Source organism: Lissotriton helveticus, chromosome 7 (assembly GCF_964261635.1).
Source record: "Lissotriton helveticus chromosome 7, aLisHel1.1, whole genome shotgun sequence".
Taxonomy (NCBI): domain Eukaryota; kingdom Metazoa; phylum Chordata; class Amphibia; order Caudata; family Salamandridae; genus Lissotriton; species Lissotriton helveticus.
The window spans coordinates 637,497,290-637,512,224 of NC_136068.1; the positions used below are offsets into that span (position 1 = coordinate 637,497,290).

General features: G+C 46.5%; 1 protein-coding gene across 1 annotated transcript in view; it reads left to right on the forward strand.

The window, feature by feature from the left end:
• LOC144769202 (uncharacterized) overlaps positions 1-14,935 on the forward strand; it is an 88,206-nt gene that overhangs the window by 21,105 nt on the left and 52,166 nt on the right. Inside the window, exons 2-4 of the mRNA XM_078653220.1 lie at positions 6,165-6,272; positions 7,139-7,270; positions 8,598-8,798. Of these exons, the coding sequence (XP_078509346.1) occupies positions 6,165-6,272; positions 7,139-7,270; positions 8,598-8,798 (441 nt within the window). The remainder of the gene's footprint in view (positions 1-6,164; positions 6,273-7,138; positions 7,271-8,597; positions 8,799-14,935) is intronic.

The window sequence follows — 14,935 nt, forward strand, 5'->3', positions numbered from 1 at the left end:
GTACTACCCGTAAGCATTACTAAAAAAATATAAGCAGGACCGCACTTGCCTGAAATGATCTTTTTTCAAAATCAGAATGATAAAGGACTTCCTGGGTGGGTCATAAAAACTGCAAGATATCAAAAAAAGATGCCTCTTACTATGGAAACTTACCGTCGCAGCCACAGGGCGACAGCCTTTGTCCCTTACAGTGCCCCCTTGGGTGGGCGAGAAAAACATGGAAAAGGTCAAATCGGAGCCTGGTCAATAAAAAGCGGTCATACAAATTCTCAAACCCTAATAGGTAAGGTTCAATCATCTGCATGGTTCTTAGCATGATAAAGCGATGTACACTAGACTTCAATAGCTACGTATATTCTCTGACTGTAACTGCTGTCTAGAAAAGGCCGCCTTGATACCCACCAGTTCCTTCTTGTTAGTCGATTCTGTTTCTTAAAAAGAAATCTGCTCTCCCCAGATTCACAAAGCACTCCCTATAGTATTTGAGCCACGGATTAGGGGAGGCCTGATCAAGGGCCATACAGTCCTCTGTGAAGCTAACAAATCAGTGGGAGAGGCCATGCCAAGCTCTTCGAGTAAAGTAAAGGTTCAGGTACCCTGAGGTACAGCTAGAGGCAGTCTCAAAAATATGTTTTTGGTGATTTGAAGGTCATTAAGGGCAATATAGCCCCAGATTTCAATAGTGTACAACACTTTTGTGACGCACTTGGCCCTGTAGAGCTGCAATATTACCCCAACTGGTCTTTTGCCTAATATGAAGGCAAAATTCAAAATAGCCGCATTTGAGTAAGGTCACTTTTCTTATGAATTTGTAAGGGTCCCCAGTTCATCTTGGCATCCAACAGGACCCCCATATAGGAGAAGGCCCACGTCCTAGGGACCGGTCATCCAATTATACTCTATTCATTATCTCACAGAACCAATCAGTCAGGGTTTTGATGAGAGCCCAAAAGAAATGAAAGATTCAAAATGCATCGACGATCAATCTTGGGGAGTAATTTCAACTATTGCAAAAATCGCATGTAGGCAAGCCTGTAAGAGAAATTGGCAGACTAGTCCAACAGAGTACGTTTGATAACCCTCAAGGAGATTTAAGAAAAGAGGTTAAGAATAATGGGCTGATTGTGAGTTTGTCGGTGTGGGAGCGGGTCGCCAGGCCAGCGCCCCGCTCCCACACCACCAAACTCCACCGCCGGCTGCCCGCCAGAGCAGAACTTGTCTCCTTGTCTTGCGTGTGGTGCTTCAATGGTTCCAGGCAGTGAGCCTTAGAAAGGCACTGCAATGGGAACGCTAAAGCCTGTGCCTGTACGACATGGTCTTTGAAGCCCATGCCGTGCAGGAACAGGGGATGCAGGCATACAGGGGGGCACAACATGTGCCCCCTTGCATGCATCCCCTGACCCTGAGGCAACAGGGGGCCCTGTAGGGCCCCCTTTGTTTTATCAACGCCACAGTTTTCATGAAAACTGTGGTGGTCTGGAAACTCCTAATATGCATAATTACAGCCTCAAACTGCTGCTCCATCCCCTTGGGATCTATGATCCCCAGTGGTTGCGGTGGGCCTGTGATGGTGCGACTACCGCACTCGTAATGTGGCAGTCGGACCGCCAGTGCGGTGGTTCCAGCCACACCACCGCGAGTTTAACGGTCTGGTGGACTGGCAAACTCATAATCAGCCCTTAAGATTAATATAAACTTCAACACTATGAAAATCATTTCACTAGTTCAAGTTTCATTCAGAAATGTGTGAGGTCTAGTCTAAGCCTGCTGTATGCATAAAATGTTGAATGCATTTGATTAATTTTTTTGTAGTATTGTCTTTAATGTGATTTTTTGTAAACATAAATGTACTCGTAGAGGGCTGTAAATAATGTGCCATGAACAGACCTGTTGTCTTAATGATATGTTTAGATGTCGTATAAAATTCATACAAATATTGTGAAGTCACAAAAAGGCTAACAAGATTACGGTAACTAAATTACTTGAGCTTATGAAAAAAGGGTTGACTGAATATTTACAGTCTGGGTACGTTGCAAATGCATAAACTTTTAGAAAGTTTGCAGTTTCTTGTCCAAACATTTGGTGTCTGCTGCCTGCATCCTGTGTCACATGACTAGGTATAGTTGGCAATTATATTGCTCTCAGAGAGTGAGACAAAGGGAAGATGGGTATTGGCAGGATGGGCAACTCAGAGTTAACAAGGGGTAGCAGTTGAAACCTACCAAACTTGAACACCATGAAGGCTCTGCCTGAAAACGTACCCATTGAGGTTACCCCAGACAATCTGGGGCCAGGACAGGGAGGCAGGATATTCCATGCACCTTTGGAGGGTGGAAACCTGCTCCTACTTCAAAGTTGGTAATAGGTATAAATATTGGACCTCAGACCCCAATGCTCCATTATGCTTCTGGACCTGTGAAAGACTCTGCCAGAAAGAAGGGGGCTATGCTGCCGTAACGACTGGCACTCTGCTGAACCATGAGAGTAAGAAGGATTGGACCTGCAACCTGTACCCAGGACCACTAGAGTGACTCCAAAGGCTAGTCTATTGTAGCCAACACCTGGACTCCGCAACTGTGAGCTCTACCCTGCCAAATGTTGCAACCCCGGTCCTGAACCCTTAGAAGAGGTCCTGAAGGTGATCTGCCAGCCCCTCTGTAGCTCCAGCAAAAATGACCCATTTCCTCTGCTTCGCGCCATAACCCCAAGCAGAACGGATGCATATCCTCTGCAACAAGGTCTCTTCCAGTCCAAGGACTTTGCATTGCCCTTGCAGTTTCCGTGGAACCACCACTGAATGAGGCATCCCTGACGCAGGACTCTGCATCTCAAGCCCTGCAGTTTCTTCAGAACCAGCTGATGTGCTATGCATCTTCGATGCATGACTTCTCATCTCAAGCTCCCCTTGTCAACGGCCTCCTTGATGAGGATACAGAACAATGCATCGCAGCCTCGCAACTCCTTAGAACCAATGCTATCTCATTTGTCTCCAACCCGGACTGCACATCGCCTCAGCTGGGCAATGCATCCTCAACGCGGGACCTTGCAATGCTCCGTGACCAGGATTTAATGTACTCCTGGGCAGGGCTGGACTGAGAACCCAAAACGGCCCTGGCAAATCTGACCGACCAGCCTCCCTGCTGCTTTTGTTACTGGCAGCCGATATAGCAACACCACTACAACAACAGCCCCCTCCGCTGCAAAGTTGGCCCAACCCTTCCAGCCTCCCGAGGAATCGCCTGATGCCCGCCAGTCCATTCCTGCTCTTTGGCCTAACTGGGTCCCTGTAGCCAGCCCGCACTACATTGCAATTTGCTGTAACTTGTGACTTTGTCCCCATCGGCGCTAGCAGATGACCACAGTAAGCATGGGCGGATCTAGCGGATCTCGCGTACGCGAATTTGCGGATTAACGGATTCGTAATCCGCGACAATACGCGAACTCTCGCGGATTTGCGGATTTTCCCGTTTTTTGTGTTGGCGAGCGTTCGCGCGGATTTTGGGACAATTTCGCAATTGCGAACTTACTTTTCGGCTCGCAGCGGCCGCGACTATGTTGTTTCTACGTCTGGTTTATCATCACAGGTTCACAGCACCCTCTGTTTCACCACTGCCACCCTCTGGGACACCCATGCCACCCTCTGGTACATCCTCACTGCCACCCATTAGGTTTGTTTATCACTGTAGTTTATGGGGGTTGAAAAAAGCAAGCACCCCTCCCCTACTTCAACTGCCATGAATTAATTTGGGGTTGATTAATGTGTCAGTTATTTTGAAAGTTCCAGTCTGGCTGGCACCTGCTTCCTTCCTTATCTGTAATTTGCTTTCTGTTGCAGTGCAATTTTTTTTCACAGGACCTTTATGGTCTACTTGTAGCTATTCTATGAGCCTGATGTTTGGGTCATAGCAGGGTCATAGAATAGTTGCAAACTCTGGAGGGGCCCCTCAGGAAGCACTAGAGTGAATGTTACTAATGTTAAGTTTGAACTTTTGCACCTGCTCATTGCTTTCAGTTTAGCAAAAATCGTTTTTTCTGCAATTTCGCGCGTTTTTTGGGGCGCGAATCCGTGCGAGATCCATTTCGGAAGCCGCGAATGCTTGCGAATACACGAAATTTTTTTTGCGACGTGTATGTTCGCGTGATTTTGTGCGTGTTCGCGAGGCGCTTGTAGCTATACGTTTGCCAAGTTACCCTAGCGGTCGTACACGGGCGCGGCCATCTTGTTTGCGTGACGTAATTCCGTTTCCAGCCGCTATGTGTAATCTCGCAAACTGTGCTGCTCGCTAGTACAATTTCGCGCGTGCTCGCGAGGAAAATCTCGCGCGAACTTACCCACGCGGTCGTGAACGGGCGCGGCCATCTTGTTTCTCATTCATTGCTATGGTTCTGGGTATGCTTTCTGTATCCTCTCTGAATCTCTGCCATCCTTTGCTTGTTTGAAGTTTATTTGATCTATTTTACTTATTATCTATCCCTCTATTTTTCTAGGTCTATATTTTTGTGTTTTCTGCTGCTTTTAGTTACTTTTAAACTACTTTTTTAAACTCTTTTCTTTTCTTCTTCACTATTCTATTTCTTCTTTATCATTTAACTTTATTTCTGCCCAGACCATGGTAAAGGGAGCCGGGAAGCACCCTGAGAAGGGGAAGGGTCCGCACCCCGTGCCCGGCTCCCGTGCGGGCGTTTGAGGGGGGAGCAAGTGGTGCCACGGGAGATCTTTAGCGCGGAGGAGGTGGCCGCACTCATCTTCCACGTCCAGCGCCGCCTCCCCAAGACGATCCTGGGAGGCGGCAAGATCGCAACCGGCTATGGCATCCGGGAGCGCCGGAAGCGGTGGGAGAAGGTGTGCCGGGCCATGTTTAAGCTCTCTGGGGTCCGGCGCACATATAACCAGGCCACCCACCGCTGGACAGATGTCATGGACCGGGAACGGGACTTGCTGGACGCGCTCGGCGTAGAGGTCCCCGGGCTTGGTGAGTAGTAGTAGCTATTCATCACTACTCTGTTTTATCCGGCTCTGTTATTTGCAAATCTTTGTTCTTTACCAAGATCAATAATGCTGCCGATTACATTGTAGGTAAATTATATTTCAAAATCTTCTATGCATTTCAGGTGCACTGCTCTCCTTCTCAGTAGCCTTGCTTGCTACTATGCTTATTTGTTTTGTATTTTGTGTTCATTTCATTGGCCTGAGAAATTATGTACGAGTGTAGTGTAAAGATAAGAACTGCGTAATGCTAGACACTAAGGGTCATATTTTCAATTACCGGCGCATCCCTGCAAAGTAGCAGGGATGCGGCAGTAATTGTGTGCCATGCCACCACCACCCATTGGCCCAAAACGTCACAGAAGCCTTACGCATCTGTGCCGTAAAGGCGGCGCATTGCTGGAGTTGCGTGCCAACGATGGCGCAGCTCCAGCAATGCTCTGGGGTACCCTATCTCCCCAATGCTGCATCAAGCCGTACGTCGGCTTCAAGCGCGCAGGGTTTGAGTCATGCATCATTGTCCTAAAAGTGACTGATTGACATCTTGTAGATTTCCCTCAGCCACTTTTAGGATTCGTTCCTGCGCAGGTACGCCCTCCCTTGTGCCGGAACGCCCCCTGATGGCGCAGGGCTTTACAACGTGATGCATCGCCCATATGTGTTTTTTTTTAATATATACGCCGCACCAACACCATGGCGAGTATTTTGTTCTGCCGCTGCGTCACAAAAGTCACGCAACAATGGAGGAAAATGAGCCGCAAGGGACTTCTAAATCAGCCCCAACAGACTGAAGTCCAGTCCTTCCTTTAGACACATGGCTATAAGAAGAAATAGTGGTGGTGGTCGGTGGATTGATAGTTTGAGTATTCACTGATCTGCAAGCAGGATGGACTTTGTCTGTCACTTCGCGTGCTGCGGACTGCTGCCTGCCAGGCCTAGGCAAACCTCTTTAGTAGTCTGTTTATTGAGTTACATAGGAACTTTCTAAGTCAACGGTCCGCAAATCAGGCAATACGAATAACGTAGTATACCACATGAGATAGATCCCGTGGAATAGTTGTCTATCTATTTGCTATTTCTCCAAAATATTTTGTTATTGTTCTTTTGAAATGTTTGATTTGGTTGACAAATCTCATCCATGTTTTCTGGTCTTTCTTTCTTTCATGTTGTACATCAGCTCCCCCCAAGGGCAAGAGGAGTCGGACACAGGAGGAGGAGGAGGAGGGTGCTGTTCAGGAGGATGCAGGCCAGGATCGGGCAGGCGAGGGCTCCTTTGCTGGCCCCAGTAAGTTTAAATTTTAATAAAGAGTACCTATTTTTTCCTAGCGTTCCTCATTCGATTTTTTCTAAATCGTCTTTGATCTTCTTGTAGACTGGATATAAATTCTTATCCTGCCTCGAATATGACTCCCTGTGGTATTACTAGATTATTCTTATTAGTCTGTCTGTGTAGCTAACTAAGATTGGACATTTGGCAATTCCATTGGACTCCCATTCTATTCAGCAATAGCTCTATGCACTGTCTCCTTACTGACTAGATAGTGTGGCAGAGTCATTTAGCTCCCGAAGTCACCGATGTTTGATCCCCAATGATCTTTAGATTATCCTACGCAGGACAAGAGTACGGAGTCACAGTCAAGAAGTGTCAGAGGCACTCATGCTTGCAAAAATTCCAAAACCTTTAGCTCATCCACTCTAGTCTGGAGGAACAAAAACCACAGAGTCTATTTAAGTTTAAAAGCTTTATTAAAAGTAAACACATTTATTAAAATCAACTTTGTCATAAAACTATTTAACTGAAAACGGAAAAGTGCTTAGTGCTGACGATTAATTGGACACATTTCTTGTGGTCGAGCCGAGCTCTCACCTGGTTTGAACTTGATCCTGGTCGTGTTCTTAGAAGTCAAGCTTCTGTCTGTTAGGAGAAAAAGTGGTGCGTGTTAAAAATAAAAAGCAAGCATTCATCAGTTGTGCATAAAAGTGCAGCAAGACAACAGCCTTCCCTGGAAAAAGGGACATTTTTACTTTAGAGTAGACAGTCACAAATTATTACATTGTATTCTGTTTTTTTAACATTTCTTTATTACTCCTAGACCAAATATTATATAGTAGTGAGTGGTGTATTCTAACATTCTTAAATGTACTTTGTAGGTGGAACATCTGGTGGCGGGGCCAGCGCGGAGGTGGCGGTGTTGGGCGAGGACTCGGAGGACTCTGGGGAGGATGCGGTGCAAGAGCCGGCGGACGGTCCTGTGGGGGTTCGCACGGTGGTGGCGGGAACAGGTAAGCTATATATTCCTTACTTATTGAGATTGAAGACTGCATAGTGTGCTTTCTGCACAGGTGTATTACAAATCAACCAGGTAGTAGCCTCCTCGAAATGTATTCCGACTTAGCTGTGAAGTTTTTGGTGAGAAGAATCCCAATAAGATCTTAGATGAACGTGATGGATGGGATGAACGAAAAGCGAAAGAAGGGTGTAAGTAAGTGGGACGCGAAATTTTATGATGGCTGGCAAAGAAGAACGATATATGTTTGCTTGGCCCCCGAGGTGGCTGGGAAGGAAAGAATATGGTATGGTGCATGGCTGGGTCAATGATGAAGCAAGGATGGGTGGAAGGACAGCAGCCTGGGTGGGTGAAACAGAAACTGTATGTGTGCGTATACTTTGAATGAATGGATGCCTGGAGCATGGTATTCTCTGACTCTTAGATAGCACATGTGTATCTAGAGAGAGTCGACTGTCGCTGGATGAACTAAGTGTTACCTTGAAGAGCATGTACCACCGCACCCGCACGTCCGTTCCAGTGTAGGGAAGGCAAGGAAACGAAATTGTAAATGTGTCCAATACTACCATGAATAGTAGCAGTACTTTGTATTGCAACTGCAAGGACAGCATATATCCGGTTATTACGGTGGACACTCCGTACCTCTCTTAATAACTTTAGTTTAGTTGTAGTACGTCATTCATGTGTGGGTGTATCACTTTTCACTCAATATTAAGCAAAGCACCTAAAGTCATCCCATATGTCATCAAATACGTCCCATGTGAAGTGATAGTAGATAATCAAATTATTTAGCTTCTTCATTTTCCTTTTCTAGTACTCATTTGCACTGTAGGGTGAAAGGTAAATTAATTAAGCAGTAGCCCTTGTAACAGAGTATTCTCAGTGCCACCCGTAATAGAAAAGTAATAGCTTCACCACCTGCATGTACTGGACCGGTACAGTAATGCCAGTCTGTCTCACTCATCATGGTGTGCAACTGTTTTTCTCGGGTGCAAGTTCACTGTGCTGCCATTCTGCCGGCTTGCATAAGATAACGTACCAATTTTCCTAAACAAGAGAGAAGAAGAAGAATAAGACTGGTGTACTGTCATAGTCGACTGTAATGGAAGTCCATAGTGGTCGTAGAATTTGTTCATTAAACTACCACTAATGTTAGAGCAAGGATGCAGAAGTGGGAGGTTACATAGATACTGTCCTCAATAGTTATGTACTGTGCTTTCAATTTGCTACTTGTACTGTGACCCAACTTTCGGCTCAATCACTTTGTGTTATTAATGCTAAGGAGCATTGGTTACAGACTATGTCTTTCTTTCTTCATATAGTTGCTCCTTCCAAATCGACATCACGGAGGGAGCAGGCTCGAATGGCCCGGCAACGGAGGCTGGATGCCACTGTCGCCGAATATCGGCGGCTGGTGGCCCTGGAGGAGGAGGAGGACACGCAGTCGACCGGTGCAACCACAACATCCTCGACTGGGACAGCTGCATCCTCCTCCGTGACCCCACGGGCCGCCAGCATGCGCAGTGCTCCAGCGGTACGGAGCCGGGCTAACAAAGCCAACCGCCACCGCCAAGCAGCAGAAAGACCAGCTGCCCCCCACAGGAGCTGCAAGGCACGCCAACGCCGCCTAGGAGTCCAAATGTCCTACCTGGAGCAGGAGGTCCATAACTATAAGAACTTGGTGGAGGGCCTCCGCTTCGAGCTTGCCACCCTCCGCAAGGAGTATGATGCCCATGCCGCAAAATGCACCAGCACCCTCCAGTAGTGGAGTGTCCCTTGCCCTTTTTTTAGAGACTTTTGGGGGGTGGGATTTGGGAGTTGGGTTCTTTTTGGGACTTTTCAAAGACAATCGTTGGGGTTAGGGAGGGTCTTGAGGGAGATTATTTTGTTAGGGCTACATAAATATACATTTTTAAACTTTATCTGACCATACCTGTTTTTTACTGCTTTTCAGTCTGGTGGGTGGGGGACGGGGGTGTAACAGTAAGTTTGTTTTCCTGAACAGTCGTAGGACTTTAGTAGTACTACCGTCAATCTCTCGTCTAGTCCTAATACTCCATTATACTACCTCCCACCAAACGCTTATCTTACCTGTAATTTGTGTTAGAAATTAGGGCTAGGCCCAGGGCTGGCTCCACGTGAAATGGGGATTAACGTTGGCAATCCTGGGCGGGTGAAATTTCCTCATTGCGGTGGTACTAGTGGTGTGACACAGTGGCAGTTGCATGCCTATGGAAAAAAAGAAAACGTTTCCTGGTTTGTCCTTACTGTAGCATTACACCGGTTACGGTACGATCGAGAATATAGCAGGTGACAGTACACTAGAACAGTGCCATAATGTAGCCTAACAAATGGTAAAGTATTTGCTTGCAAGTATAACTAGTACTTGCGTTGAATTTATTTGACATTGGCTCCTACTACTAGAAGAAATAGTACTGAAGCTGAGTAAGTCTAGAAGATATCCTCGTATTCCTTCACCAGCCTGTTGCTATGACCTTATCCTCCCCAGCAAGTGTGTGGAATTATTGATGTCATTTTAGTCAGACATCAAGCAAAACAACACAGCCCGGGGGAAGAGGGTTAGGGTTTGGAAAATGGATGGGAATGGGGGTTTCTTTTTGGGTAGGTTTTGTTGAGAGAAGAAAAAAAATGCACAGCCTGGACAAACAATAATTGAAGATAAAGAAATCTTTGGGTACAAACTAAAGCTAAGCACATGCAGTCACACTCATAGAAGAAAACAATGGATACTGTATCTGTATTCTGTATGTTGTTGGAGTTGTCCTGTTGAATTTGGTAAGTAAGTTGCATGCAGCAAACAATTCCTCTTATTAGCGGCACTCCTCCATTCCAGCTGACGCTTCGTCCATCAATGTTGGTGACCACTGACAGAAGACACCCTGTCCACTGCCTGCCTGGCGGATGTTAACCCGGCCTGTAATTATTGAACGGAAAACAGGAAGTGCTATTACAATACCACTGATAAATAAATATAAGGTATGTACGCTGTGTGGTGCAAAAAGTCACACTTTGATTTCCCTAATAGACAGTACAATATTTTTGAAATTGCGTGCTCTGTCTGAGTCACCTTTTTAAGGATAAATAAGTATGGCCAAAATATTATAGCGGATCTTTCCCCTCAAGGTAGGTGTACTGTAAACTGTGTTTTAGAACAAAATTTGACCTTCCCAGCAATGCTCCCACCAAGACCCTTACTAAAGCCAGTCGCAAAAATGTAGAAGACCCCCAATCAGATCTCCAAAAACGATGCCTAGCAGAAAAATGGTGACAAAACGTACTTTGAAAGTAACAGTAGGCCCAAATACACCCTTACCGACCGTGGATTGTATTCAAACCACTTGCAAGCAAGCAAAAGTATCCATAGCCAGCATCGCTCCAAGAGTGCTCTAAAACCCCAGAACTGCGTTGCAATAGAACACCCCGAAACACATGCAATCCTGCTGCTAGGGCTAACCCTAACGAACCCTAACTTACAAAAAGTGCCAAAAGGTTTTTCCTTATGGATTTTGTCCAAAACACTTCTATCCGGTATTAGACCTTCCCAGGAATGCCCGAAGACCCGCCAACCCACCCGCAAAAAAGCACGCGACAACACCCCCAAACAGCAAAAAAGCTAAATCTCATACTTACAATATCTCTCGGCCTTCGGTCCAAACGCGCTGTGCAGCTAGGTCATCATCATAACTCCTGTTTTCCACCACGGATTTCCTGAAAAGCAAATGCAATCAAGATTAGACTGTCGCAGCAGTGCTTCGACAGAGACCCCGCAACCCACCCACGAACAGCAGGAAGCCCCCCAAAACGCTACATTGAGCAAGATGTCAGAAGAAATAGCAAAAAAAGGCTTTTCCTTAAGGATTTTGTCCAAAACACTTCTATCCGGTATTAGACCTTCCCAGGAATGCCCCAGCCAAGACCCGCCAACCCACCCGCAAAAAAGCACGCGACAACACCCCCAAACATCGAAAAAGCTAAATCTCATACTTACAATATCTCTCGGCCTTCGGTCCAAACGCGCTGTGCAGCTAGGTCATCATCATAACTCCTGTTTTCCACCACGGATGTCCTGAAAAGCAAATGCAATCAAGATTAGACTGTCGCAGCAGTGCTCCCAGACCCCAAAACTCACCCACAAACACCCGGAACCCCGCCAAAGAGCACCTCAAAGGCAAGCAAGTCAGCAAAAACGGCAAGAAATTTCGACCTCATATTTGGTCCAAAACACTTTTATCCATTATTAGAGCTTCACAGCAATGGGCCCAAAGCCGTCAACTCACCCGCAAAGAAGTAGAACACCCCCACAAGTGCTGAGTCTTTCTTCATTGGGCGTAATCCAGCACTCTGCTTTGAGGGAAATCGCAGTCTGGAGGAGGAGGATAGAGGAGCATGTTCTTCAGAACTTGTGAACCTGAGGAATGTAGACTGCGGCACCTTCAAATCAATAAGCAAACAAGTGAAGACAGTTCTGCTGATGGTCTTGTTTTTGGGATTAGGTGATTAAAGTTTGAATTAAATTAACTGTGCAAAACAAAGAAAGACAGACACACAGGAATAAAAGTGAATAAGGACGAAAAAGAAAGTTATTGATTGATTGTCTCATTTTCAGGGCTCGGTGTCAGGGAATAAGAAGAAGATTTCGTCATCATACTCTGCGAATTCAGGCAGGATGAGGTCAGTGCCACCGAACAGAGAACAAATCCCCTCATCTACATTGCTTTCTCGTACTTTGCAATCTGGTGGTATGAGGTGCTGATTCATCTTGATCATTGTCAGCCGCTCCACATTTTTGGGCGAGAGGCGGCTCCGTTTGGGAGTTACAATGCCACCAGCAGCACTGAAAACACGTTCAGAAGACACACTTGCGAGTGGGCAAGACAAATAGTTTATAGCCAGGTTGGAGAGCTGTGGCCACAATTGTTTTTTGCCATGCCAATACTGCAATGGCTCATCATTAAGAAAGACCTCTGTTGAGTCATTCAGATAGTCCTGCACCATCGACTCAAGGTCATCAATGGTTCCTCCACTTTGCTTACTTTTTGCTGTGCCTGTGACATTTTTTCGAGAACCAAACCCAAGCAAACTTAGCCAATCCTCCACAGCAGCCACTGTTACTGTTGTGTGTGGTGCAGATGATCCAGTTGCCGGTGTCTTTAACGGCTGAGAGGTCACTTGTGCCCCAGCCACAGGTGCAGAAGTGGATTCTTGTGACTGGGGATGGCCTGCTGATGCTGATGCTGATGTATTGCCTTCTCCTTCAATAACCTGCCGTTCTTTTTCAAACCTCTTGGCTGACCAGGCTAGCCAATGTTTGTACTTTTGAACATCTTCATCAGCAAAAGGAAAGAATGCTTCGCCTGCCAGCGCCTTTTTGTAGCGTGGATCCAGAATAGTAGCACAAATGTAATGCTGTTCTGACTTGATCTTTTGAAGACGTTCATCACCACGTAGGCGCTCTAATAATTTCTCAGACAAAATAAAAGGGTCTTTTTTTTTACATCTTTTTCAAACTCAGAAGACACCGCCATCAGTTGGTGCTCCAGCATGCACAACAATGGGATAGCTTTTCCCAAATTACAGTCCTCCTGGCTGACTGCACGCGTGAAGAACTCAAAAGGACGAAGCATGTCTGTCAGGCTTTTAACTATGTCCCATTGCGCCGCACCCATCCGCAGGTCCTCCTTCTGAGATGTACCCTCTGTTAAGAAATAGTGATCGAGTACCGTATACTGCTCATACAGACGCTCAAGCATGTAGAAGGTTGAGTTCCAACGTGTTGCCACCTCCTGGATGAGTGCTTTCACTGGTATTCGTCTTTGAAGTAGCAGCCTCCTCAGATGCTTCCGGGCCTTAAAAGAATGGCTGAAATGGTTGCACATTTTGCGGCAGGTGGCCATTACCGCGAACGCTGCACTGTCTCTATCACTCAAGAATTTTTGAACTACCAGGTTGATACAGTGCGCCAAACACGGCACTCTGAAATAGCCACCCAGCGCCATGGCCTTAACTACATTGGCGCCTTTATCCGTGGAAACATAACCAATCTGGCGTTTTTTTGGGGATAGCATTTTCAAGACCTTTTTGTTAAACTCGTCCAAAATGTTTTGGGATGTGTGACTTTTCTCCAAGCCAAACATGGCTAGTGTTGCATGTTTCCGAGCAGCTTTAAAAACTTGGTCCGGGTCAACACCTGCGTTTAGCTTTGCTTTAACACCTGAAAAAGAGACCCAGTGTGCAGTGATGCACATGTAATCAGCGCCTGCGCCACTGGTCCACATGTCTGTTGTCAGATGTATTGTGTGAACAGCACTCTTCTGCAAAGCTGCCCCAATCGCCTACAGCACATCTTCATGTAGTGCTGGAACCGCAACTCTGGCAAAATAGAACCGGCTAGGAACCTTCCATTTAGGGCAGAGCGTTGCCACTAATTCTAGAAAACCTACCGCTTCTACAAAAGAAAAAGGGAGAAGGTCCACAGCTAGCATTTTAGCCAGCTTAGTGTTATACAGACGCGTCAGTGGGTGGTTGCGTTCATATGGCACGTCTGAAGAAAACATGGTTCTAATGTTGCCCTGGACCAAGCATTTACGGGATGATAATGACTTCGTTGACCCAATTTTGCTCGCTGGTGAACTTTTGCGCGTTGGTGTCTCACTCGCTCCAACACTCTTAGTGTGCCTCACATTGGGTGTGCTGCTGACAGGGGTACTGGGTGTAAGGGAAGTGTTTGACACGTCTTCTTCCTCCTCGTCATCATCAGATGCAACATCAACATTTTCTTGACTTCCAATTCGGGCTTCCTTGATCGCATCTAGGTGCGCAAACCATTTGACAGTGTGCTTTCTCTCAAGATGACCTCTCTGGCCTCCGGTACCATAGTTGGTACCTGACTTACCACGACTAACTGCAAGCTTACAAAGGGTACAAATGGCAAACTTTGGACTTTTTTGGCAAACAGTAAAGAAGTCCCAAACTGGGGACTTGAAGTGTCTGTGGGGCCTGGAGGAGGCGGCGATACTGGTGGTGGTGGTCATGATGCTAATGCCAGATGAAGTGGAGGATCTGGATTGCCCAACTTTTGTACGTTGTGCACTTTCACCGCCACTAATTAAGGTCGAGGTGGATGGAGGTCCCTTCTTGCCCGAAAGAAATATGGAAGCGGCACGAGTTGGTGTACTACTTAACTCCAATGATTGTGGTGGTGTTTCCACTGCCTCCTCGTCGACAACATCATCATCATCACGCTCAGCAGCTTTTCGGGCTAGGGTCAAAATGTCTGTTTGCTGCATGCCCGCTGGAGCTGCAGTGACCTTTACGATGACTGGGTCGTTGTTGTCAGAGTCTTCATCAGCAGCAGTATCCACCACTTCTTGTTGAGCCTCATCATCACACTCCATAACTCTGAGACTTTGGACGAGCTTCCTTTTACGCGTAACTACCTTTGTCAGATCATGGTGTGCCTCACTCTCAGGCAGTGGTGCTGGCTCCCAAATTTGATCCGTATCATCAGAAGGAGGTGTGCTTGAAGAAGATGTAGACACCACCCTTGATCTCTTCCTTGCTAGGGGTGTGGAAGACAATGAATGATCATCAGGAGGAGTGTCTTCCTCAAATGATACCTCGCCTTGATTGTCGATTTCCT